Source organism: Notolepis coatsorum (assembly GCF_963971535.1).
Source record: "Notolepis coatsorum genome assembly, chromosome: 10".
Taxonomy (NCBI): Eukaryota; Metazoa; Chordata; class Actinopteri; order Aulopiformes; family Paralepididae; genus Notolepis; species Notolepis coatsorum.
In genome coordinates, this window is record NC_140174.1 from 27,559,522 (window position 1) to 27,587,218 (window position 27,697).

Genomic DNA, 27,697 nt, shown 5'->3' on the forward strand with positions numbered 1-27,697 from the left:
TATCCATGTAAATGACAGTCGCTGAAGAGTTTATAGATATAGATTTTTATTTCGAGCTAAAACATGTTCATACTAATTACGACCTGACGCAGCAAAATGGATGAACGAACGAAACTAAAGTTTTCACTTTATTTTTTTTTCTCTTTACACATACAAACTGTACATACATACATACATACATACACCATCATCAACAAGTGGAAAAAGAAAATCCTCTGAAACTCCAACACTGTAATATCCAGCTCAGACAGCATGCTGAGTGCAAGTACTGATTCAGTACACAAACAAGAGCGCGCATGCGCACAACACACGCACACAAGATGACGTTATTGTCAATGTACACAAGGCAATTGAAATTAATCTTTTCGCATATCCCTCCTAGTTACACACACAGTGCCCCCCCCCCACCCCCCACGCGTATGCATTTCATCAGAGAGGTCAGAGCACAGGGTCGCCCTGGAGCAGTTTGGGGGTTCAGTGCCTTGCTCAAGGGTACATAGGCAGAGATGGTGGGCACCGTAGATGTAATACCAGCCACCCCCTTCAGTCATCGCAGCTAGAATACGCCCTCCCGTCTGTGCCGGGGATCGCATGGGCGACCTTTGGGTTACTGTCCGACCTCTAGGCCTCCCCAGGTTACCTCCCACAGTAACACACATTTACACCAACGCACATACACTAGATTCACTCCCCCCCCACACACACACTCGCTCACTCACTCACACACACAGAATTAGAGCAACATGCAGCCGAAGTTAATACTGTAGGATCAAACCTTTAGGGCTTTCAGCCTGATATATGGAACACACTTTGTGTATGAACAGGAAAAGTGCTCTTCTCTTATATTCTCTTCACAATGTCGTCAATTACCTGAAAACATCATCACAGTCACATATCCGGACCACAAACATTATGCCATTATTATTAATATTATGTCATCACCATAGAAAACGATCAAACAAACAAACCAGAAAACAAAAACAGGCTCCACAACCAACAGCAGTCTTGTGAAAAGTATCATCATCATCTCTGACTTATTTTTTCTATTTTTCTCATGTACAAAAACCATGATTGACGGCACGTATACGTAACACAGACATGCTGCACAGACGGCTCGCGGACAGAGAGGGAGGAGGCAAAACTGTAAACAAAGAAGATTTGGGCGATTTAGAAAAATATACTTGTGTTATTCTTTTTTTCTGCACACTACGCAAACAAAAAGAGGGTGGGTCCTCACACGACCACGCTGCTCTCTCGAAAACAAACACGCGTGTCACTTTAGTCAGTAACTGAGAACTAGAAAATAATCACAAGCGATGATTAAAATAAATATATTTTTTTTCTTTTTGCAATGTTCATAATACCGTTTTGTCAGTTGTTCTTCTGGTCATGTTTGGTCGTTTTTTTCTGTGTTGAAGTGGAATTATGAAAAAAGGGAGAACAAATCTATATGCAACTTGAATGACTCCTTTTCATTAATAATGAATGGTGTCCTCTGGTACAAGTCTGTAGGGACAATGAGGTCACGGAAGTTGGGACACAGCCCTCTTTTTCTTTTTAAAATTCCACTCTTCCATCACTTTTCTCACCACTTCCTCTCCTCCCCCACAGACCAATGGCAATGTTGGTCGGCATCACAGAGGAGGAGAGCGATAGTGATCATTATCGTCTCTGCATGAAGGGATAGGGGTTTCACTGAGACCCCGCGGCGAGGAGGAGGAGGACCCCACCCCCCCACCCCCAAGCGGAAGCGGTAGTACTTTTGCTGACTGGCATGAATGAGGCGTGTTGGATAAGAGTGTTTAGAGCCTCTGGTAGGCTTGTGTTTTTTTTTCTCTCTTTCTTTCTCTCTCTCTCATCACTCCATCTCCTCTGCTCTCTCGATCCTTCCATCTCTCTCTCTCTCTCATAACTCCATCGCCTCTGGTCTCTTGATCCTCTCTCTCTCTCTCACTCTGTGGTTGTTGTCACATCGCTTGGCGTCGATGTGAAGGTCGAAGGGGGAACTATTCGTACTCCAGGAACTGTTTATGGTAAAACAAAAGGTACCTGGTAGGAGAAAAGTGAAAAGGGGTACATTTTCAAAGTCAACGCAAACAAGCAACTCTTATCACTGTGACCCCAATGTTACAACAGATCATTCCTACTCTGTGAATTATTGGAAGAACTGGAACAGAACATTTGTGTGAAAATGTATTGCTGGGTGGAATAGAGGTCTAATCACTCGCCGACCACTGCAGATACCCGGGTTAAATTCCCGGCATCAGGCAATCTGTATAATAATGTTTAATACTTATTTATACACCTGCATATAATCCATAGCTCTGTATGATAGCATGTACAATAATGCTGTATATACCGTATATATATATTTATTATTACCGTATATATATCCACATCTCTCTGTACATACCGGCATACATACCTATAGATACTATAGATGTACATACCCCTTACTAGTTACGCTGCTGGCTAGTACGACTTACTACCATAGTGTCTTTATATCTGTATCACTGTACATATTAATACTACAACTCTGTACATATATCTAATAAGCACTACACTCAGTAGTACTCATTTATATATGTTATACCCAGTTTAATCTCCTGTACATCCTGCACTTTACTGTTACATTTGCACTCTGGTTGGATGCCAAACTTATTTTTGTTGTACTGTACTAATGACAATGAATTTGAATGTAATCTAATCTAATCTGTTCACACAGTGATGTTATAATGACAAATAGCACACTTGAGAGCGAATTCAATTTAGTTATGTGTATATTATGTGTATATTTGATTCCATCTTGGAATTCTACAACTCTATAGCTCTCAACGGCCAGTAGCCATTGTGACATTATCCTTAGTGTTCCGCTCTCACAATTCTAATCTCACACATGGGATCAGACACATGAGCAGGTTGAGAGCCTCACCCCTCGCTGTCCAGCACGTCTTTGATGCTGGCCTTGGTGATGATGGCATCGTCACACTTGAACCACTGGTCCTTGTGCTGCCGGATGAAGGTGGTGTAGTGGCCGCTCTCCAGCGTCCCCTGGTGGTTCACCACAGCAAACACACTGTATCTGATGATGGGGGGAGAGGGGGGGTTTATTTGGTCATTCGGTGCGACATTAACACATTGAGTGCCACGGACGCGTTTTGTCGTTAGTTCATGCCGACCTTTGAGTGCCCCCGACGCTATATAGCTTTTTTCTCCCATTTTCTATTTTTCTCCCATCCCAATTTCGTATCGTCCAATTCTACCCTCCCCTGTCTCGAACGCTGTTAGGCCATGCCTCCCACAAGCCGGCTGCAATGTGGACAAAGCCTTACATCACGTGTCCCCTCCGGTACTCGAGGAAGCAGCAGTCGCATCTTTTCACCTGCACAGCGCGATCTTTCAGCATCGGGGGTCTGTGTTTGGAGGGCACGCCGCCCCCGTCGATTCCTGATTCTGCTGCGCAGGCGCACCAACCGACCTGTAGGAGTCGCTGTCCACAACGTCCGATCCCCACCCATCAGCTTCCCACCCCCTAATACTGCCAATTGTATTAGTATGAACGACCAGCCAAGCTGATAGCAATGTGGAGAGCTGGGCTCGAACCCAGCGTCTCCTGCATTGGTGGTGAGCGCCTTGCCCACTGCACCACCTAGCCGCCCCTATATAGCGTTTGTTTGTCTTTTTTTTTTTATTTATTGGCGATTTCAATTCATATTTCATCAATCGAGCCTCGGGTTAGTGCTGCAGAGTCTCTCTGAGCTCAATTGGGAAGATACCGCCCCCTATCGTCTCTCCCTGTGTAACTGCACCCCATTACTTTACACTGACGAAGGGGGGGTGGCCAGTTTCCTCATTTTACTTTTCCGTCGAGGCATCTGAAGGATCGATTGTGCTCGCCGGCAAGGAAAACGCGTGGATTATGTATTTACAGGACCCAACACTGTAATCAATAAGCGTGATCGATATTTGGAATGGCGATCAGGAATTGGAATAATCTTTTTGGATAACATCTGATCTCAGGTAAGGAATTTATTTTACCAGTCTTAGGATAATCAGAGCTGTTTTCACAGAGATATAAGCGTTTGCCCCATGCATGTGTGTGTGTGTCTGTGTGTGCGCGATCAGGAAATGAGAGAATCAATTTATCAGCCCGCCTCTATAGCGTGCATAAGTACACATATACTATCGATAATCTAGCGTTTATTTGAAAACGATTCATAAATAGGCCGAAAAATGACAATGTTTTTGTGTATGCTAGAATATTCCAGTAAATGCCTTTTATCACGGAATCTATATATTTTCCTGAAAAACAAGGGCTTTTCAAAATAGAATATAAACTAAATTAAAATAGAACTACAATAGATTAGAATATAATTATAAAATAGGCCAGGGCTGTACATGTGCATGATGTGGTCGAGTATATGAGAGGGGAGGAGGGAGAGAGTGAAGAGAAGGAGGATTAGGAAGCGAGGGGTGGAAGTGAGGAGGGACAGGAGACGAGGAAAAAACAGATGTGTCTGATGAGGAGGATGCGGTCAGTCAGTTCACAGGGTATCTGCAGGTTTCAACAAGGTACATTTAAGACTTTTTAATACCACTTAGAGCTAAATGTAATACCAACTTCACAACCATACTAGCAACAAAAACACATATCGACACTAAACTGGCGGCTGCACTTGTGCGCCAATTTAAATTATTGTGCGTTCCATACAAGCTCTCGCCTGAGGCACCAAGCTCCCGGTAACCCCGCAAAAAACGACTAATTGAAAACAAAAACGTTTCATAATATTTTATATTATTTCATATCCCCACAAAAATGTGTATACCTGTGCAAGTGAAATTTAAGACTTTTTAATACCTTTTAGCCTTAAATTGAGAATTATGAATTTAACACTTTTTAAAGGGGACATGCATTATAAATGGCTTTTTTCAGTATTTCGCATTGTTTTATAGCAATAGGGGTTAGTATCAATGGGTCTGTGTCTCTAATTACCATATTGACTAGGAACAGGAACAGTGTATTGCACTACCAAAGCTAACTAGCATGTCCCATATGCTCTGTAAATAACTATGTACAGATACCGAGATGTCACTCCATGTTACCTGTTACCTGTTACTGCACAATGTTGTTTTCTTCTTTGATTCTAGTATATGTACCACTGTATTGCACATCGTTGCGGGCTAGACCACCCGCATTTCATTGTATACCTGTATGCCGTGACAATTAAAACTCTTGACTCTTGACTTGACTTGACATCAGTCTAGTCTCGAGTTCACGAGATCTTCCCTCACTCAACTAAGCCGTTCTGATTTGACGTATTCCTGACGTGAATAGGGTACTGATCTGCATAACTAACGCCCCCTCTATGGTTGTAGCCATAGTGAAACCCGACACTTCATCAAACGGGAGAGGCAGAGAGCGAGCGAGAGAGACGACACCACCCTGGTGGGTCTCATCTCCAGGGAGGACGAGTCGGCCTACAGGAGGGAGATCGAGAGGCTGCAGAGCTGGTGCAGCTACAACAACCTTGAGCTCAATGCTCAAGAGACAGTGGAGATGGTAGTGGACTTCCGGAGGAAAGCAGCCCTGCCCCCTCCCATCATACTGGGAGGCACCCAGGTGGCCTCCGTGGAGTCATGCCGATTCCTAGGCATGTAAATCTCCCGGGACTTGAAATGGGAGCTAAACATCACGGCCCTGCTTAAAAAGGCCCAGGGGAGGATGTTCTTCCTCCGGCAGTTGAAAAAATACAAACTGCCGAGGACCATGATGGCCCAATTTTACACGGCCATCATTGAGTCCATCCTCACCCACTCCATCATCTCCTGGTTCCCCGCTGCAGCGGCAAAAGGTCTCACCAAGCTGCAGCGGGTGATTCACTCCGCGGAGAGGGTGATCGGCTGTCCCCTGCCCTCCCTCAGGTCCCTGCATGACTCCAGGGCGCTGAAGAGGGCAAGAAAGATGGCCAACCCCTCCCACCCCGGACACAGCCTCTTCACCCTGCTCCCCTCTGGGAAAAGGCTGAGGATCCCAAAGGCTGTGAAAGCTCGTCACAGACTGAGTTTCTTCCCCTCAGCCGCCAGACTGATCAATGCCGCCCTCAGGAGCCCCCCCCCCCGCCCCCAAGTGACACTGGCACAATGACATTGCACCTCTGGTCTTTACTGGAACTCTGCACTTTACACTTTATATATATATATGTATTTAAATTATTAATCCTCCATTGCACTGTTTTTGTCCTGTGTCTGTGTTGTTGTTACTGTGAAAAAAAGGAAAAATGCATACACTGTAATGCCGCAACAATTACCAATGTGTTTTTACACAAATGGCTTAATAAAGGAATCTGAATCTGAATCGTCACGTGGAGCGGCCCGGGAGGGGGGCGACAGTGGCTTGGGAGGTAGAGCAGTCGTCTGGCAATCCGGAGGTTCCCGGTTCGATTCCCACTCCTCCTTAAACCCCAACTGCTCCTGATGAGCAGGTTGGCACCTTGCCTCCGCCATCGGTGTGTGAATGTGTGAGTGAATGGGTAAAATGTGAGGAACAAATTGTAAAGCGCTTTGGATGAAAGCAATATATAAATGCAGCCATTTACCAACTGACCGCCGCTCCATGCGCTGCTCAATTCACAGTCACTGAAGTCGACTGGTGTCTTATGACGTCATGAATGACAAAAAACAAGATCACTTTGAAGCCCCAGAGGGACCCAGACGACGCTTCTGAGTCTTACTTGTTGTCATTGTTGTTGAAGGAGTCGACGGTCTGCTGGTACTGTCCGTTCATCCTGCTCTCCTTACTGAGACACACACAACACACAACACACACATGTCAGAGTTGACAACACACTGAAGCTAGTCTGGAGTGTGTGTATGCGTGTGTATGCGTGTGTGCGTGTGTGTGCGCATGTGTGTGTGTGTTTAGTGCCACCTGGAGGCCATGAAGGGGGTCATGTCCAGCTCCAAGGGGAAGGAGACATAGGTCGTGATCTTCCTCCGCAGCTTGGCAGAGTGTTCAAACCGCTAGAGAGAGAGAGGGAGAGAGAGAGAGACATACACACACACACACACACACACACACACACACACACACACACACACACACACACACACACACACACACACACACACACACACACACACACACAGAAAGAGAGACATACACACATACAGTAGAGAGAGTGAGAGACATACACACACAGAGAGAGTGAGAGACATACACACACACATGCATAGAGAGAGACATATACACACACGCATAGAGAGAGAGAGACATACACACATACACACAGAGAGTGAGGGACATACACACATAGAGAGTAAGAGACATACACATAGAGAGAGAGTGAGAGACATACACACACACAGAAAGAGAGTAAGAGACATACACACACACATGCATAGAGAGAGACATACACACATAGAGAGTGAGAGACAACACACATAGAGAGAGTAAGAGACATACACACAGAGAGAGAGTGAGAGACATACACACACACACACACACACAGAAAGAGAGTAAGAGACATACACACACATGCATAGAGAGAGACATACACACATAGAGAGTGAGAGACATACACACATAGAGAGAGTAAGAGACATACACACAGAGAGAGAGTGAGAGACATACACACACACACAGAAAGAGAGTAAGAGACATACACACACACATGCATAGAGAGAGACATACATACACACACGCATAGAGAGAGTAAGAGGGAGAGTAAGAGAGTGACATACATACAAACACATGCATAGAGAGAGAGTAAGAGAGAGAAAGTGAGAGACATATACAGACATGCGTGGAGAGAGGGAGAGACATACACACGAATAGAGAGTAAGAGGGAGAGTAAGAGAGGGAGAGACATACACACACACATATAGAGAGAGAGAAAGAGAGAGTGAGAGACATACACACACGCATAGAGAGAAAGAGTATAATAGGGGGAGTAAAGAGAGTGAGAGACATACACACATGTGGAGAGAGAGCTCTATAATAAACCAGATACATTGATAAACAATTATTATGGAAAAGAAAATGTGATGCTTGCATTCTCAAACAGCCACGCACACACAGTCTTACTTTTAGGTGAAAGCAGGCCACAATGGGAAGCTTTTTCATGGTCAGCTGTTTGGTGGACTCTTGGTAGCTATGGCAACCACTACACTTGATCTTAGCACTGCTTCCCAAGTACTCCGGTCTAGTGAATCTGAGAGAGAGAGAGAGAGAGAGAGAGAGAGAGAGAGAGAGAGAGAGAGAGAGAGAGAGACAGAGAGAGACAGAGAGAGACAGAGAGAGACAGAGAGAGAGAGAGAGAGACCACTTTTTCACTGCCGATTCCGAGTCGGTTGATACCAAGTACTGATCCAATCCACCACTTCTACTGAACAGTCTAGAGTTAGACCTTTGAATGGACATTATTGAGATATAATAAATGTTTCTCCATTAGTGAGCTCTAACATGAGTCACAAATATGACATATCAAGTCACGTTGCTTTGATTTCTGGCACGTTAAGACATGTTGGCCTTTTCTCCTGGTTTTGGTGACGTCTGTTTGAACAGAGGAGGACAGCGATAGTGATCGTTATCGTCTCTGCATGAAGCGTTGTTACGTCGTGGGAGAGGTCGGTTCAACCCACTCGTACTCGAACGCCTACGTCTCAGTTCCACAGCTGGCCTTTTTATTTTTTAAAAGTGGTTCAATAGGTGCAGAGGAACGACGCCATGGATAATGGGGTTTGACACCAGGATGAGGCCCCTCTCAGTGGAAGTCCTTTGCTGAATGGCATGAATGAGGCCCGGTCATATTTGTCTGTGATTATCATAAATGGTAAATGGCTGCATTTATATAGTGCTTTACAATTAGTTCCTCACATTTTACCCATTCACTCACACATTCACACACCGACGGTGGAGCCAACCATGCAAGGTGCCGACCTGCTCATTGAGAGCAGTTAGGGTTAGTATGTAAGTGTCTTGCTCAAGGACACTTCGACACACTGCCCGGGAGGAGCAGGAATCGAACCAGGAACATCTGGATAACCAGACGACTGCTCTACTTAGCACTGTCACCCCCATCATCATCATGCCTGGCGAGTATTCCATTAATCATAATCCATGTCAATCGCTAGTCCTCAGTAACTCTTAAAGGTGCTATAGATAAAACTTTTATAAAAAATTACAAAGAGCTCGATGTATGCAGAATAAAAGTATTTCCCCCCCAAAATAATTATTGATTCATTAATTTATCATTCAAAAAATGTTGGTAGATCCTAAATAAATGTTGTTGTTTGCATTTATCCCCTCCCTACTTCCCAATGCACCCGATTGGATAAATTACATGCTAGTGCAAAATCTAGTCGCTGAATGTTATCTATAGCACCTTTAAAGGCCAACTTGCAGGTTAAACCCTACTCTGCAATTATGGGTAGTTTACATCATTGGTATCTAATTTAATTATTTATTTATTTCCATTTGATGCCGGAAATGCCACTCAGAAAGAGTTAAAAAGGTCCACGCACGAATAACATGCAAGAGCAAATCTAAAAGCTTATCAGACGCTAGTAGGGCCGTGACGTCACGTCAGGAAACGTATGCCTTATGCCCATCCGGGTCATAGTACTACTGGATATATGGCGCTGGCTAACGTTAGCATTATGTGTACTGTCGTGAACCATTTTAGATCGGGGCATGTAGAGGAGTTTGGGGAACGAGTAAAATCATGTGCAGGTCCTCTTCTCAGACCTGTGTGGCAAAGCACTGCACACGCATCATGCAAGCTACACGTCGCTGCATGTTGATCTATAGTAGCCCACTCGGTGCATCACAGTCAGTGACTGTGATGCACCGAGTGGGCTACTATTGTGCCAACAACATACCCCAGCGTCTAGCTTGTTAGCCGGCACTGGCATAAATGCCCGATTTAAAATGGTTCTCTCCTCTTTGTATACCTTTGTCCTCACAAGTATTCTGCCAGGGAACTTATGGACACGTTAGTTAGCTCATAGCTATCGTGTACCACTAACGTTACAAGCTGTATGTTGTTAGTACAATAGCTACCAAGCTAAGCTACGTTAGCTTCTAACGGTGTATACACAATATGTACAACGACACAATGATTTACATTATTATGGTAACGTGGTTGTGGCTTTTACAAATAGTGGTTAGCTTTAGAGATGGATGGCTATGATCACGGAGCAATAGTGTTGTTAGGTGAAACAGATACATTTTCATTCATCACTCGGCTAGTAGTAGCAAGGCTCTCTGCCTGCCACTAGCTGTGTGTGACTCTCAGAGCCCCCTTTTGCACTGCACCTGACGTGACGACATCATTTCGATTACACGTGCACGTTATGAACCATTGATTAAAATATCCATGTGCGTGGTGATTGTGTTGGGCAGACAAAATGTTTGATAAAAACGCTAAAACTGGGTCAATTTCAATACTTTTTTTTCCCTTCTTCATGAAAGTCACCGTTGGCCTAGTCCACATTGTTTATTGAACAAAAATACAACCTGCAAGTTGGCCTTTAAGTTGATCTACTTTTGTACCAATGGTTTATTATTACTGATCATTGTTCATGTTGTGAATGTGTTGTGAATGTCCCTGTTTTGTCAAGATTGTCTGGATCCTCCTCTCTGCATCAGTTGGGCACTTCAGTGTTGGGGCCGCGTCTATGCCTTCTACAACGCTGTTCGGTTTCCGGGTTCCTCTGATTGGCCACTAAGCCCACGTGACCCTACGCTAGCACGCCCCCCTTATCGCCGCGACAAGCCCCTTCAATGACAGAGCTCTCATATTTGCGAATGATATTAAACTATATCTTAAATTATGGCTACAATATGTGTCTAATATGGCCGTCGCTTATCAATGACTTATTTTGTTTACATCAGGGTGAACGCTGTTGCATTCGCAAATATGAGAGCTCTGTCAATTGATAAGCGATGGCCATATTAGACACATAGCCATAATTTAAGATATTTGCGAATGCATAAACTATATCTTAAATTATGGCTACAGTATGTGTCTAATATGGACGTCGCTTATCAATTGACAGAGCTCTCATATTTGCGAATGCAACAGCGTTCACCCTGATGTAAACAAAACAAGTCATTGATAAGCGACGGCCATATTAGACACATATTGTAGCCATAATTTAAGATATAGTTTATGCATTCTCAAATATGAGAGCTCTGTCATTGAAGTGGGTGGTGGCAGCGTAACAGCGTTCACCCTGATGTAAAGTAGCGATTTTTTATTGGTTTGTCATGACAAACCAATTACATAATCCAACATATGTGTAAAGAAACAACATATTCCAGTTAACGGTATATTTTTTTAATGATTCATTACAGTATAAATTAGGTTAACTGGAGCTGCGTATTGCTGGCTCTCATATTTGCGAATGCAACAGCATTCACCCTGATGTAAACAAAACAAGTCATTGATAAGCGACGGCCATATTAGACACATAGCCATAATTTAAGATATAGTTTATGCATTCACAAATATGAGAGCTCTGTCATTGAAGGGGCTTGTCGCGGCGATAAGGGGGGCGTGCTAGCGTAGGGTCACGTGGGCTTAGTGGCCAATCAGAGGAACCCGGAAACCGAACAGCGTTGTAGAAGGCATAGACACGTTGGGGCCACAAGCCTGTTTGGTATAACCCCCCCTCCCCACTTCAGTGTTGGGGCCACAAGCCTGTTTGGTATAACCCCCCCCCCTCCCCACTTCAGTGTTGGGGCCACAAGCCTGTTTGGTATAACCCCCCCTCCCCAATTCTCTCACAGGTGTTAAATCACAGTTAAGTGTTTCCTGCAGTCTCTTCCCATCACAGTATATTAAACAATACTGGAGGTTTGGTCTGGTCCCCTGTGGCCAGAGAGACTGGAGATTTGGTCTGGTTTGGTCTGGTCCCCTGGAGGTTTGGTCTGGTCCCCTGTGGCCAGAGAGACTGGAGGTTTGGTCTGGTCCCCTGGAGGTTTGGTCTGGTCCCCTGTGGCCAGAGAGACTGGAGGTTTTGTCTGGTTTGGTCTGGTCCCCTGGAGGTTTGGTCTGGTCCCCTGTGGCCAGAGAGACTGGAGATTTGGTCTGGTTTGGTCTGGTCCCCTGGCCAGAATGACTGGAGGTTTGGTCTGGTTTGCTCTGGTCCTCTGTGGCCAGAGAGACTGGAGGTTTGGTCTTGGACTTCCTGACGGGCAGACCCCAGGTGGTGAGAGCAGGCAACTGCACCTCCTCATCCATCACTCTCAACATAGGGGCCCCCCAGGGCTGTGTTCTGAGTCCCCTCCTCTACTCCCTGTACACACATGACTGTGGCACAGCGGAACAACAACACAATCATCAAATTTGCTGACGACACAGTAGTGGTGGGCCTGATCTTTGCAAACGACGAGAGGGCCTACCTGGAGGAGGTCAAGGTTCTAGCGGGATGGTGTCAAGAGAACAGCCTCTCCCTGAACGTCAGCAAAACAAAGGAGATGATTGTGGACTTTAGGAGGTCAGGGGTCAGGGACTACAGCCCCCCCTCAGCATCGACGGGGCACCGGTTGAGAGAGTGAACAGTTGTAAGTACCTCGGAGTCCACATATCCGAGGACTTGACATGGACCACACACATTGACAGTGCTGTGAAGAAGGCACGGCAACGCCTCTACTTCCTCAGGCGCCTAAGGAAGTTCCAAGTCAGTCAGAAGATCCTTAAGAACTTCTACTCATGCACAATAGAGAGCATCCTGACTGGCAATATCACCTCCTGGTTTGGGAATAGCACCGCACAAGACCGTAGCAGACTACAGAGAGTGGCCCGCTCAGCCGAACGCACAATTGGAGGGGGGCTTCCCACTCTCCAGGGCATTTACAACAAGCGGTGCATGGGCAAGGCTAAGAGAATTATCAAAGACTCGAGCCACAAGCACAAAACACGAGCCAGAGAGACTGGAGATTTGGTCTGGTTTGGTCCGGTCCCCTGTGGCCACTGGCTAGAGACTGGAGGTTTGGTCTGGTTTGGTCCGGTCCCCTGTGGCCAGAGACTGGAGGTTTGGTCTGGTCTGGTTTGGTCTGGTTTAGTCTGGTTTAGTCTGGTTTGGTCTGGTCCCCTGTGGCCAGAGAGACTGGAGATTTGGTCTGGTTTGCTCTTTTATTTTATAATTATATTCTATTGTACTGTACTTCTATTTTAATTTAGTTTATATACCATTTTATTTTTATTCTACCTTTTATTTTATTCTACCTTAATTGTCTGTCCGTTAATGTTGCACCTAACGACCAAATCAAATTCCTTGTATGTGTAAACACCTTTCTGATTCCGATTCTGATTAAAAGGAAAACCTTGAGCACAATTCTCTGTCTCTCTCATGCATTTATTGTTCCGTTCCACAGCAGTTCCTTTGGGAACTGGAAGGAATCCGGGAATTGGAGCCAAACCACAGCTGTGTGAGGTCGTTGGCGTCGTCACCCTCTACTGGTTCTACAGCAGTGCTACATGCTCAGGCAACAAAGATGTCTGAAACAAACACTCACTTGTGTTTTTCCTTTGAAAGTGATACATTTAGAAATGTGTTGCCTGACAAATAATTCACGAAACCATTATCAAATCAATCTTTTTTTTTATTTTTTATTTCTCTTTCTCCGATTTTCTGTTTTTCTCCCCGTCCAATTTAGTCGCCGTGCCAATTCCCCCCCTCCCCTACCTGGCTGCTGTATGCATGTTCTCCTACGAATCGGTACAAGGGCGTCCCGAAGCCGACCGCACGCTTCCTCCGATGCATGCGGCGACTGCCAGTGACGTCTTTTCACTTGGCAGCGAGGACTCTCATTGGTGAAGTGTAACGCGTGGGAGGGCACGCTATCTCCACCAAGTCCTGCCCTCGCTAAGCAAGCGCCGAGACCTGACCTGTAGGCGTCGCTGTCCACAACGCCAGATTCCCACCCACCAGCTTCCCACCCCCTAATGCTGCCAATTGTATTAGTATGAACGGCCAGCCAAGCTGGTAGCAACGCCGAGAGCTGGGCTCGAACCCAGCATCTCCTGCGTTGGTGACGAGCGCAATCTCCGCTACGCCACCTGACCGCCCTATCAAATCAATCTTTAACGGTCACAGCGATAATTAGCCATGTGTGGTGTATTCTGATTGATGCCTTATGCTTAGTGGAAAAACAATAACATACATTACAAACCTCTAATGTCTGTAATACAATCACTGGATGATTAAACTTAAAGGTTAGGTTGATGATTTTGGATGCCTAGCTCCGTTTCCTACTCATCTGTGATGTTGTCAAAGGGTAAAGTCCTCATTGTGCTTCATACTGGATACATCGCTCCTCCTTAGAAATAAAACCCAGGGCTTTTAGGGGCGCTGTGCAACTATGACAATGCATCATGTGTTTACATTTTTTATTATTAAATACAATTTAAAAAATATTAATAATAATTTTGCAGTAAAAGCTTGGGGCCATCTTAGAAACAGGCACATAATTGTCTAATAGTGATTGCTCTGTCCTCTGTTCATCTGTTTGTGGGGGTGTTTTCGTGTTCACCGTTCAACTATTGTGTAACCTTATACACTGTACTTAACACTTTCACGGCCAACCACGTATATATACGTTATTGGGCGCCAACGGTTAACGGCCGTAAACGTATACTGTACTGTATACGCTTTTGGATCGATTTTAATATCCTATTCAATGTCAGGGACCTGTATGTTGCTGTTAAAAGGCATACTGGGACTCCGAAGGTGCAGTACCGGCCAGATCCTGCTAGTAGGCAGTACCGAGAGTGCAGTAAACCCTGTTCCAGACCGGGTGCTACATTTAAACCGCTCCGGATGGACTTTTCTAGTAATGGGAAACCTAGGGCTTCACCCGATCGCATTGAATAGTTTTAAGGACCCCCGATCCATATGTTGTGGTGGGTTATGTCGTGGACCAGATGGACATAGGATGGACCAGATGGCGATCAAATTATTGGAATATTCTTTTTGGAATACCACTGACCACAGGTAAGGACAATCTGACGTCAATTTTCGCTTGATCGTGCAAGGTTATCATACCCATCCCCCTGATCGGTGTGTGTTGTGGTAATAACGAATGACGTTACTGGCAATCAAATAATCAGAAACGACCGCCCCCCCCCCCCCCCCCCCCCCCCTTTCATGCATTCATGATGAAACATAATACCTATGATATAGATTTGATTTGAAAATAGTAGCGTGTCCAGGGTCGAAACGACAATGGTTTTAGTAGAATTCACGTTGCGCCCTGTTGCCGGCCTCCCAGGAATTAGCCCGGATCATTCAGAAATTACCGTAAATCCTCAAATAAAGGAGGGACCTCCGATAAAGGAGGGGCCTCTTATAATGGGGGGGGGGGCATTTAGATAAACACAGGCCTGGCTCTAATATAAGGTAGCAAAAATAAAGTATTTTTAAATTTTTCGTGCCGAGATAAATGAGATAAACTCTTGCCAATGGAAATCAAGTGCTGCCTCCCGCTACACTGACTACCGTACATTAACGTTTCCCTCTGGTTAGCTTTAGCTAGCCGCTAGCTAACGTTGTCATAATATCTAGATATGTGGTGTCAGCTGGATGACGTTGACTTCGTTTGCAAATGTTAACGTTCGCTATCTATATGGCGTTGGCAGGAGAGGCTGGCGTTGTCCAGTTGACACATTAGAGATCATGATGCTATGACAGCGTTAGTAGCTAAAGCTACTGCATGTAAACAACTCGATTCGACGGAGGAAGTCGAGAAGGTACCACACGCTAAACCGTCCCCAGACCCCACAACCTAGTTTAGACAGTTCCAACTTCAGTGTGTGAATTACGTTAATCCCACAATTACTCAACTGCACTCAATATTTAAATACCAATGCTAGTCTAAATAAATGTAGACAGACAATGTACGTATTAAAAAAAAAAAAAATATATATAATAATAATAATAATAATAATAATAATAATAATAATAATGCAATAAAAGTCAGAAACGAGTGTCATTTTTAGAAATTAAGGCCTGCCTCTTATATAAGCCTCTCTCTGATAAAGGCCTGGTGCTCTTTGCAGCTGAGGTAAATAGAATACCCGTCCTAGATTTACGGTATACTTATATTCACCACGGGATAACGCGTGAACGTATTCATGAAACATTTTATTCTTTTTGCATCTTGAACGGAAGATAGTTACTGTCAAATGACCATGGTATTGTATCCATAGCTATAATATAAAATATAGATTTAGCTCTACAAACAAGGTGACACAGTGAAACTATGTAACGGAAAGCTGGCCCAGCTATAGCTAGATGCGGGAAATCGAATGGCCGCGAATGTGTTCAAATGAATAACTAATTTCGATCTCGAAATTATGTTTTTAAGTTGCAGGAAATTACAGCAAATGGCACAGGCCCATCAGTTGCGACTCAGTACCACCAAATCCTGGGTAAAGCCCTGAAACCTATATGGTGCCACTGTAAAAAGCACTGAAACACACTTGAAAGTGCACCCAAATCAAACTTTAACTCATAAAGCACAGCATGGATTGTGCTGAGAAAGCGCTCTACCGATCGACAACATCAGTTGACGATTTCCCTGACCTCACACCATGAGAGCCGGCTATGAAGCGGTGACAAGAATTGACTCATTTATTTTTTTATATATTTTTTTTTTTATTATTATTTTTTTAAACAAGACATAAAATTAGACACACGAGCATTAACAGTAAATATCCAACGTAAATCACAGGACTATACATTCCATTTGAATCAATATAAATGTAGTTTACGAGATATATACCTAATACAATACAATACATACATATGCTCTTGCTCGCTCTTCCCCCCAGGACCCCCACTTGGATAATCCATCCATTTGCATTAGTTTCTAACCAGGAATTACAATTCATATGCTAGCCTTTATTCTCTCCACCACTTCTAACCAGATTGAATTGACTCATTTTGTGGAAATAAATGGGATAAAATTGTGTAAAAGGTTTTGTATGGAAGAAACTAGAGTTGTTCCGATACCGATACCAGTATCGGAAAAGCCGCCGATACTGGCTAAAATGCTGGTATCGGTATCGGCGAGTACCCTCTAATGCTGCGCTCCGATACCATATGACGTAATTTATCAACAACACTGTGGTCTGTTGAGTAAGCATTATAAAACAAACGTGTGCTTAATCGATTAAAGTGTCAATGCCATTTGTCATTTTAACAGCAGATACTTTCTTAAATGTCATCGTCCCGACAGAGCGGTGTTGACGGGGAGCTCATGGGTTCGCTTGGTGGCTGGTGTTATTAGCATTGAACAGCTAACCGAAAGCTAGCTTTAACATTACCTTGGCTAAAGTTGGGGCTATTCATATAATCCAGCAATAATGGCTGCAGACCTGCAAGCAAAGTACAGCAAGTTGGCAAAGGAGTATTCCAAGTTAAATCACAATGTCACCAGTAACGTTACAGTCTTCTATGGTCTTCCCATATACCGGTAGCTCATGCTAGCTAACGGTAACGTCGTCATTGCACAATTGCACGTCGCGTACACAATTAATGACATGTTGCGGACAGCCATATCGGCGACAATGTTTAGCTTTTAGTGCCAAATGATAAGAGTCTGAGGCGGAGTCTCAAAAGAGAATGTTGAATATTTATTGTGCAAAAATCACAACAGATCCGACTGCTACTGAACGGAGCCTTGTAGACAGATTGAGTAGGGTATATCTGCAGAGCCAGTGGGTAGCGAGTGCAGCAACGTATAATGTCCGTGTGGATCATTGGAGTAGGGTATATCTGCAGTGCTGAAGCCCCATACTCATTGATTAATGATACTAATACAAATCTATACAATCACCTGTTGTTGAATAAATACCATTACTTTCTAGTTATGACTAAAAAACAGTATATATAAAACAGTATTTGTTAAAAAAAAATATATATATATATATTTATAAAAAATTTATATAATATCGTTTTTTTTTTTTATGTATGCACTGGTATCGGATAAGTATCGGTATCGGCCGATACCCAAAGCTTAGGTATCGGAATCGGATCGGAAAGGAAAAAATGGTATCGGAACATCTCTAGAAGAAACCAAGCTTCATTCACCAGCAACACACAGTTTGCCATGTCGTCTTTGAGAGCAAAGATAAATCAACATTAGCATTGTGCTAATCGTGACTACGTAGCACCACTAACGTCAGTGGATGTTTGCTACTCAATATTTAGGTTACATGTCGACTTTCACAAACCATACAATGCAGGGGAACAATGCAGGGATCATGAAAGCCAGCAAGTGAGCTGCAATATTAACACTATGGTCGCCAAAAACGCCTTACCACGTCATTCCCCGCCATGCTCATTCTGCCAAAGACGCCGTACCACGTCTTTGATATCAATATTTCAAAAATCTGTGATCGCAATCATATTTCTCCCCCGGAGACTTGAGATCTTCTGTTGATCCCCTCTCAACTCTCCAACGGTTCAAGAGCGCCATCTGGTGGCCGATCGGCGGATCGCCCAGACCGGAAACAGGAAATGGAAGCTGGTGCTCATTCCAATTCGGTCCGATCACTCGCTAATAGTCCCAGGACTCGAGCGCGACACAATGGATAGCAATCCGTTACCAATAACTCGATAAACAACATGATTTGGACGTATATACTATTATACAACCTGGAGATGGATCGCATATTTCTAGATCCCATAATAGGAATATTTCTGCTCCACGCTCATCGCCTAACGGCCTGAGGAAGCTACGGTAAGATTCAGCGTTATTTTTTAACGTGTTCGATATAAACTGCTCTGATGATCATATCACCCACACTAGATGAATCATCTAACGTTGGCCACGGAATTATAAACTACCCCCCCCCCCCATCCGGTCAACATCAGATGATAAGTAGTAACTTCTAGAAGCACGTCCATTTGAATTTTTTTATCTCGCGCCGATTGCTATCAAACTGTATACAATCATCAATATAATGCATTTAGGGCTATAAATCACGTTCTGGAGAAAGCTGCAGAAAACGATAAAAACATACTTATACTTTAGACCGTATTTTAGTATGAATATGTGAATGAAAAAGTATAACGTTGCTACACCCTGAACAATAGATACTTGATGTTGAATGGGCCATAGTAATGTCAATTTAGCAATACAATTTAAAAAGTTATAGCCCTGCAAAGAAGGGGAACTTCTCCATAGACAAATAGAGCTGGCGTGGGATGGTTTATTCTGAATATAAGCCTGGCGACCAAAGTGTTAAGTAGCAAACGTCAACTGTTAGTTATGCTAATCGTGATTAGCGCTATGCTAACGTTGATCTAATTCCTGTTCAAAGAGATAAAGCTCCCGTTTGGATGTCAAAGCAAAGTCATTATATAACCGGTCTCTGGTCAAAGGGATATTGCCAGCTGGCGAGATTATTCAATTTGAGCTGCTTTCATTATCAGACAGAGCTGCCAACTCACACAAACGAGCCTCTTCACACACCATGCCACCTCCTGTTTCTCACTCTGCCAAATATTGTTTTATTTACATATTATAATAGAGGATAAAAGGTAGATATAATATTTTTATATCATATTTATTTATATAATATATGTATATATATATACTGTATATATTTTTACTACATTCAGTATAATAAATCCACCTGCTTCAGCATGCAGCATTTGATTTTGAGCACACATAGTCAAGCCATTTTGCACTTACAGCCGGCTTTGAAAACATTTCGAACAGACTCCATGAATGCTCTACATCAGAGGCTTCAAATTCAAATAACAAGCAGAGAGGTGGTGAGTATTAGCCTACTAAACTATTGCTACTACATACAGTACTACTACATGTGTTGTTTGATGTAATTTAGAGTAGGTAACGTTAGGTAACCTGCCTGATTTGCCTGTGGAAGATGACCTCGCAAATACATGCAGCGGTTATCCATTGATGGAAAGCTTTGCTCGGTGAGGCGACCTAAATGGCTGCTTTTTTTTTTATATAGCGCTTTTATCCAAAGCGCTTTACAATTTGTTACTCACATTTTACCCATTCACTCACACATTCACAAACCGACGGCGGAGGCAACCATGCAAGGTGCCAACCTGCTCATCGGGAGCAATTAGGGGTTAAGTGTCTTGCTCAAGGACACATCCGGGAGGAGCAGGAATCGAACCGGGAACCTCCGGATTGCCAGACGACTGCTCTACCTCCTGAGCCACTGTCGCCCCTTTACTATTCTAGTCTAGACCTAACATTGCCTGCTACGAGAACACGCTCTTGTCTGGGTGCGCGTTTACTTGTCTTTTTTTCACAAAGTACTTTTTTTTTTTCACTCACTCACTCACTCACTCACTCACTCACTCACTCACTCACTCACTCACTCACTCACTCACTCACTCACTCACTCACTCACTCACTCACTCACTCACTCACTCCATCCTGTCCACACTGTTGAAAACACTGAGGTTGTGGTCTTTGGCCAACAGGTCTCTCTGGAGGCCAAAAACTGGTTTATTTTCATACAATCTTTGGGGTATTAGAAGTTATGAAACTGAGGAAATGGCTATAAATAGTCAGGTGTAAATAGTCATGTGTAAATACTATAGTCACGTGTAAATAGTCATGTCTCTTTACTTCAAGTACAAAAATGTATTAAAATAAATGTATTCGCCCCAACTTACATCTGTTTCTGTGTAAAGCCATTATTGATGATCTCCCACCTTACATCACCTCATTACTAACCTCGTTCCCAGTTTTATCTCCTCCGTGAGATAAAGCCTGGTAAAGAACTACTGCCGAAAGTGTATATGGGGTCGAATTTCCGGTGTATGTACTTCCCCTGGAAGCTGCCTCCGAACGGACCAAACTTTCCCAGAATCCTGTCGGCAAACAAGCTAGAACGTCCCGGTCAAGTAGTAAATTATTCAGGCAAAGCCGTTGCTGTGGCTTAAACGAGGACATATTGACAACAAAAGACAACATGCAGCGACCACGATGCACATCGGGGCCAGCTGTGGCCCGTGTCGACCGCCTCTGTCCAAGCCTAGCGGCGCGGCTGCTTTCAATTAATAATAATAATATATTTGATTTGTAGAGGCGCTTTATAATTGTGGAACAAATCTCAAAGCGCTACAGTGTATTAGAACATAAAAGCTAGCAAGAGAGTAAAAAAAAGAATATAAAATAAGCAAGACTAAAACTAGTGAGGAGTAAAAAGAACATGGAATGTGAAGGGCTAAAACTATAAAAAAAAGTTAAGAAAAATAAGAAGGGCTAAAACTAGTAAAATAACTAAATGTATGGAGCTAAAACTAGATACAAATCAACAAAAGGCTCTATTAAAGATATGTGTTTTGAGGCCCTTTTTAAAAGCATCCACGGTCTGTGGTGCTCTCAGGTGGGACATGTTTAAAACTGCTGCTCAGAGGGATGACTCTACTGTGGATTTAGAGGAATACGCTGTAACTGGCTACATCAGCACATGCAGTGTGCGAACCATACCATGGTCTTCGGGGGAGCTCATTATTTTTCTTGGGTCAGCAGCGTTGCGCGTGCCAAAAAAAAAAAGCTCAGAGCGTTTTCCTGAGTCTCGCGACTGCCGCGGCTCCGCCACTTCCTCGATGTTGATTGGTCGGTCGAAAAGAGTTACCTTGATGAGCGCGCTCCTTTCCAAAAGTTGAACTAGTTTCAACTTTATGCGCTGGGAGCGCTCCGCCCAAAAACGCTGCCGCCGAGAGCGCATAAACGCGAGGCGCGGAGCTGGGAAAAGGAGCGCACCTGTCGCGTCTCTAGCATAGAAATTAATGACAGAAAGGAGCTGACAACTCATAAAACTTCCACGGTCGACACAGGCCATAGGCTATAGGTATGAGTATTACAGAACCACACATAGTCCACACCACACAGGTGTCTAAATACACATGCTCAGATTAACCCCTCTGATCCAACACTGAAATTCACACACAACAGTCCTATTTACACATAAACACACGGATGAACCAATACCGAACAACAAGTCCACGACCAAACACATCGAGTCTAACATTATTATAGTAGGCAAAAAAATGCAACATTACCCACCCACCTGATGGTCAAGATCTGCCCAATTCTCAAAATCTGCATGTCACAGAAGTAGTCCCCGCAGCAGGCTGCTTCGCCTTCTTTGTATTTCGTTTAACTTTCGACATTATCCTGGATACCTGTATTTTTATTTAAACGGCGGTGAAGATGATTTGTGCCTGCAGACTGCAGTGCAGCGCCGCCACGCTCCGAATGGTAAACGCAAGAATAGCATGCATGTTCTTATTATTACGAGTAGGGTACAGATACAGCCCTGAAAAATCAAGCCTCTACTGCTCCTCTACCACTACTCCACCAATCCACTCCAAACTGATTTTGTGACTCCTATTGTTCTGGACCGGGCCAGATTTCACACCTCCACTGCCTCCCACAGGCTGGGGAGATTTTCATCTCACATTTTTATTCGTCCCAAATGTCCCAGCCCCATCCGATTTCTTAGCTTTTTTCACTGTTTATTTATCATGCATTGCAACACTAATATATGGTCAGTACCCCAAGTCAGACTGCCCATATACAAATTATCTTGGGGGTCTGAGGGCAGTAGCCCCCGACCCCCTCCCTGGGGAAGCACTTAAGTTAAGTACCCTCCCTTTGTTTACGTTTAGACCCAGCCACCAGCCCCCGAAAATTAACACCGCAAGGAGGATTGAGGGGTGATGAGTTCTTTAAGGTAGAGGGGGGCGTTTCCGTGGAGGCACTGGTGAGTGAGCAGGGACACTTTGTACTCAATCCTGAGTGAGACAGGGAGCTAGTGAAGGGACTTGAGGACAGGTGTGATGTGGTGGTATTTCCGCATTCCCATCAGGATCCTAGCAGCACTATTCTGGATGCATTGTAGCTTTTGGATGTAATGTCCTATGTAGAGGAGCGTAGGCAGCCACAAGGTGCACACAAGGTACTACACACGCGCTGCTAGACTTGGCTGGAGGCGGTCGGAACGAGCCTTTAGGGGTTAAGTGTCTTGCTCAAGGACACTTCGACACGGTGCTGGGAGGAGCCGGAATCGACCCGGGAACCTTCGAGATGACCAGACTACAACCACTCTACCTCCTGAGCCACTGTTGCCCCATATTCTAATGTCATCACACCCAAGCTTGCGGTAACGTACCTACCGACAACGGCTGGAGTATATCCTGTACTGGGCTCCAGGTACATAGGGATTTTTTGTTATGCAATAATAGAGAGTAATTTTCGGATACAAATTACTAGACCATCGTGGGTTCAAGTCCCTGTGATTATAAATCACAAAATCTTAAGTGGGTTCAAGTCGCTGTGATCATAAATCACAAAAGCTAAAGCTGAAAGGATATTGTGGGTTCGAGTCCCTGTGATCATAAATCACAAAAGCTAAAGTTAAAAGGATGTGTATCAGTGATAATTAAACCATAAACAAATAGGCCTATTAAGAGGTTAGATCTTAATATGAAAAACGATGTGATTTAATGTTCTATGCCTTACCTTTGTCTATTTTGCTGCTGTCTATTCTATACTTATTTTATGTCTGCACTTTATTTTTGTAAATGTTAAGCTCATTTTATGCCCATCTTTTTATTGCTGTGACGCACTTTGAGCTGCAATTATCTTTTTGTCTATCCACTTTTTCTCCTTATTTTTCTATTTTTTCTCCCATCCCAATTTCGCCTCGCCAATTCTCCCTTCAATTCTCCCCTCCCCTGTCTCGAACGTTGCTAGACTATGCCTCCCACTGGTCGGCTGCAGTGAGGACCAAGCCTTGCATCACGTGTCCCCTCCGGTACACGAGGAGGCAGCTGTCGCATCTTTTCACCTGTACAGCGCGATCTCTCAGTGGCGAGGAGTAACGCGTGGGAGGCTCACGCTGCCCCCGATACTTCCTGATTCTGCTGTACAGGCGCACCAACCGACCTGTAGGAGTCGCTGTCCACAACGTCCAATCCCCACCCACCAGCTTTCCCACCCCTAACACTGCCAATTGTGTTAGTATGAACGACCAGACAAGCCAGTAGCAACGCCGAGAGCTGGGCTCGAACCCAGCATCTCCTGCGTTAGTGGCGAGCGCCTTGCCCACTGCGCCACTTAGCCGCCCTTTGAGCTGCAATTCTTTTTTTTTTTATATTTTTTTTATTATTGCAAAACAAAAATTATTAAAAGTCAGTACTCAACACACAATGCATAATGAAACTTTCAGTAAAGGTGGTTAAAATATATGCAAGTACAGAAACAAGATAAAACAAAATTAGTCTATAATAACATTTTAACCGTATACAGTGTATATCCAGCGAAATTACAATTATATAAATGTTAGTATATAATATACCCCTAATACCTATTTTCTAAAACCCTACACACATATGCTCCAGCTCGAACCCCCCCCTCCCGGACCCCCTCTTGGATAGTACCTCCATTATCCCTCACTCCTAACCAGACACTACCATTATAAGCTAGCTTTTATTCTCTCCACCACTTCTAACCACATTGACATTTTGGATTCATTGAGACCCAGAATTCTTGCTGTAGATATTTCTTGATATATCACATCGAGATATGTAAGAAACCACACTTTTCGGCAAATTTTTTCCGGTTGAAACCAACGTGATGCAATCAGTTTTTTAGCTACTGTGATACCCGATAAAACCAATCTCTTTAGTTGTGGATTCACTGCAAACTCAAAAACATCATTCAATAGTAATACCGAGGGGTGTACAGGTATATTCCAAGATACGAGTATTGATAATTGTTGGGACACATCTTTCCAGAATGCCTTAACTGGTGGGCAGTCCCAATACATGTGCATAAATGTTCCTTCGTCCCCATTTGTACATTGGGAGCATTTGGAGTCTTGTTTAAGCCCCATTTTGCACAGCCTTATAGGAGTCAAGTATGTCCTGTGAATATAGTTCAGATTGATTTGTTGATGATCCGGGTTCCTTGATGTAAGTCGGACATTTGCCCAGGCTCCTTGCCAATCAAAGTCATTTTCCAGGTCTGGTATATCCCTCCTCCAGACAGTGTCTAGTTGAAGGGTTTCATACGAGGACGTTAGTAATTGATAATAAAAACCTGATACAAAACCTCCCAATGTTTCTCTTTCATAGAAAAATTTGTGGTATCTGTGGTGTTCAATTGGTATGAGTAATGGAACACCGTGAGACCTCAGACAAAGTCGTAACTGTATGTAAAAAAGCCATGTGGACTCGGTGAGGTTAAACTTTGTGCATATTTCGACATAACTACAGAGGCCCTTGTTATTAAAAATATCCCCTAATGAGTGTATGCCTTGCTCTTCCCATATAGGGAATCTTATAGGGCGTTTTCGCATTAAGAGTGCATTGTTATTGAATATGGGAGTGTGATTATGCCATTCTTGAGGGTTAGGATATTTCTTTTGTGTTTCCCGCCATGTTCTGATTGCATGGGTAATTATTGGGCCAAATTCTCGCTCACAATGCTTGATTGAAAGTTTAGTGTGTGCTATGTCTTTTAGTCTCTGTGGGGCTACTATGTTTTCTTCTAATTCTCTCCAAGATACCAAAGCCTGGGGGTCAAACCATATCTTCAGTGGTCTTAATGTGAAGGCCTTAAAATATTGTAAAAAATCTGGAACTGCCATGCCACCGTCTGCTTTATTTCTCTGTGCGGTGGATCTTTTTATGCGAGGTGGTTTGTTATTCCAAATAAATTTGTATGTGGAGGTTTGTAATCTTTTCCAGTAGCCCTCTGGAGGAGGTAACGGAAGCATTGAGCTGAAGAAATTGATTCTTGGTAATACATCCATCTTAACTATTGATACCCTTGCCTGTACTGAGTTTTTAAGTTTTGCCCACCTGTCCAGGTCGTCTTTGATTTTGTTCTGTATTTTTGTGTAATTGTGCTTCACCGTTTGTCTTATGGTGGGAAATATTTCCACTCCCAAGCATCTAAAATGTTTGACCATGGGTATCGCACCTGGGAGGGTTGTGTCTTTTTTTGCACTGATGTTAAGAGGAAGAAAAGCCGACTTAGGCCAATTTATTTTAAATCCCGATAAATCACCAAAGTTCTCTATCAACTTGAGTATATGCGGCAATGTGTTGTTGGGGTTTTGCATGAACAATATTACGTTGTCCGCATATAAACTAATTTTATGTTGTGTGCCCTTGATTACTATTGGTTCTATGTGTTGGGATTGTCTTATAAATTGTGCTAAAGGTTCTAATGATAGATCGAATAGTCCGGGACTAAGAGGGCAACCCTGTCTGGCTGAGCGTGATACCGGAAAGATATCGGAGATGAATGTGCCTGTTGTAATCCTGGCCGATGGGTCCTTGTATAGTACTTTAATCATATCAATGAATCCTTTTCCTAACCCCATCCTTTCTAATACTGCCCATAGAAACGACCATTCCAACCTGTCAAATGCTTTCATAGCATCCAGGGATAGCATCGCCTTAGGTGTGGTGTCCTCTTTGTCTGCGTCTAGTACGTGCAGTATTCGCCTTATGTTATCATTGATCAGGCGACCTTTTATGAAGCCTGTTTGGTCCGGGTGAACTAAAGACGTCATATGCTTTTGCAATCTGATGGCTAATATCTTAGAGTACAGTTTGACATCGGTTCCGAGGAGGCTTAAAGGTCGGTAACTACCGCACTCAGTGGGGTCTTTGTCTTTTTTGTGAAGAACTGAAATGAGTGCGATATTTTGGTGTTTATGGAAGCTTCCCTCTTTGACTGAGTATAAGATCATATTTAGTAATAAGGGTCCAAATATGTCCCAGCAAGAAATGTACATTTCTGATGGGATACCGTCAATTCCGGGAGCCTTGCCGTTTTTCATTCCGGATATGGCCTTCTTGAGTTCTTCTAATGTGATTGGTGCTTCTAACTGTTTAGCGTCGTCCTCCGAAAGTTTAGGGAGAGTAATTTGATTAAGATATGTGTCTAATTTGTCTTGATCAAAGGTCGTCTCTGAATTATACAAATCGGAGTAGAATTCTTTGAATGTATCGTTTATTATTTCGGGTTCTGTTACTAGAGCTTGTTGTTTCCTAATGGCAGTTATATCTGCAAATTTTGCATTAACTCTTAGTCGCATGGCTAATAGGTGACTAGGTTTAGATCCTTGGAAGTACTGCTGTTGTCTTGTGCTGCGTATTTGCAATTCCGATTTTTGTCTGTATATTGCTTTGATCTCTGTCGCTTCAGAAAATCCTCAGCTTCTTTAGGTGTGTATACACCAGACCTGAGGCCGTCACTGCCCACGAATGATAACAGCGCCGGGTATGATAACCTTGGCTTGTGACCAGATTTGAACAGCTTTTGCATCACCTCCTTGTATGGTAGACGTCGAATGATGGCTTCTTTGCTCAAATCTTCGTAGATAAATATTGATTTATCACCATAATTCAGATTCCCACATTGGATGCGAGCAAATTTGATGATGTCATCCCTTGTTGTAGTCTTCCGCAGAGTGACAATGATGACTCTTGGCCCGATGCTTCTTTGCCCCCGAGAACTGATTCTGTAAACATGGTCCACTTCTGGCACTGTGTTTGGATCGTTGTTACCCAAAATCGTTGATAGCACTGTTGGAAAGTTGGCATCTTCGCAGTTTACTGCTTCATCAAGCCCCACAATGCGGATGTTATTCCGCCTGTGGTAGCGTTGGGA

The 27,697-nt window shown here is 43.7% G+C and overlaps 1 protein-coding gene across 1 annotated transcript in view; it reads right to left on the bottom strand.

The window, feature by feature from the left end:
* Positions 1 to 1,762: 1,762 nt before the first annotated feature.
* usp22 (ubiquitin specific peptidase 22) overlaps positions 1,763 to 27,697 on the bottom strand; it is a 172,644-nt gene continuing 146,709 nt past the window's right edge. Inside the window, exons 7-11 of the mRNA XM_084322980.1 lie at positions 8,084 to 8,210; positions 6,929 to 7,020; positions 6,732 to 6,797; positions 2,933 to 3,082; positions 1,763 to 2,049 (exon numbers count right to left, since the gene is read on the bottom strand). Coding sequence (XP_084179106.1) covers positions 2,007 to 2,049; positions 2,933 to 3,082; positions 6,732 to 6,797; positions 6,929 to 7,020; positions 8,084 to 8,210 — 478 coding nt within the window. The 3' untranslated portion in view covers positions 1,763 to 2,006. The remainder of the gene's footprint in view (positions 2,050 to 2,932; positions 3,083 to 6,731; positions 6,798 to 6,928; positions 7,021 to 8,083; positions 8,211 to 27,697) is intronic.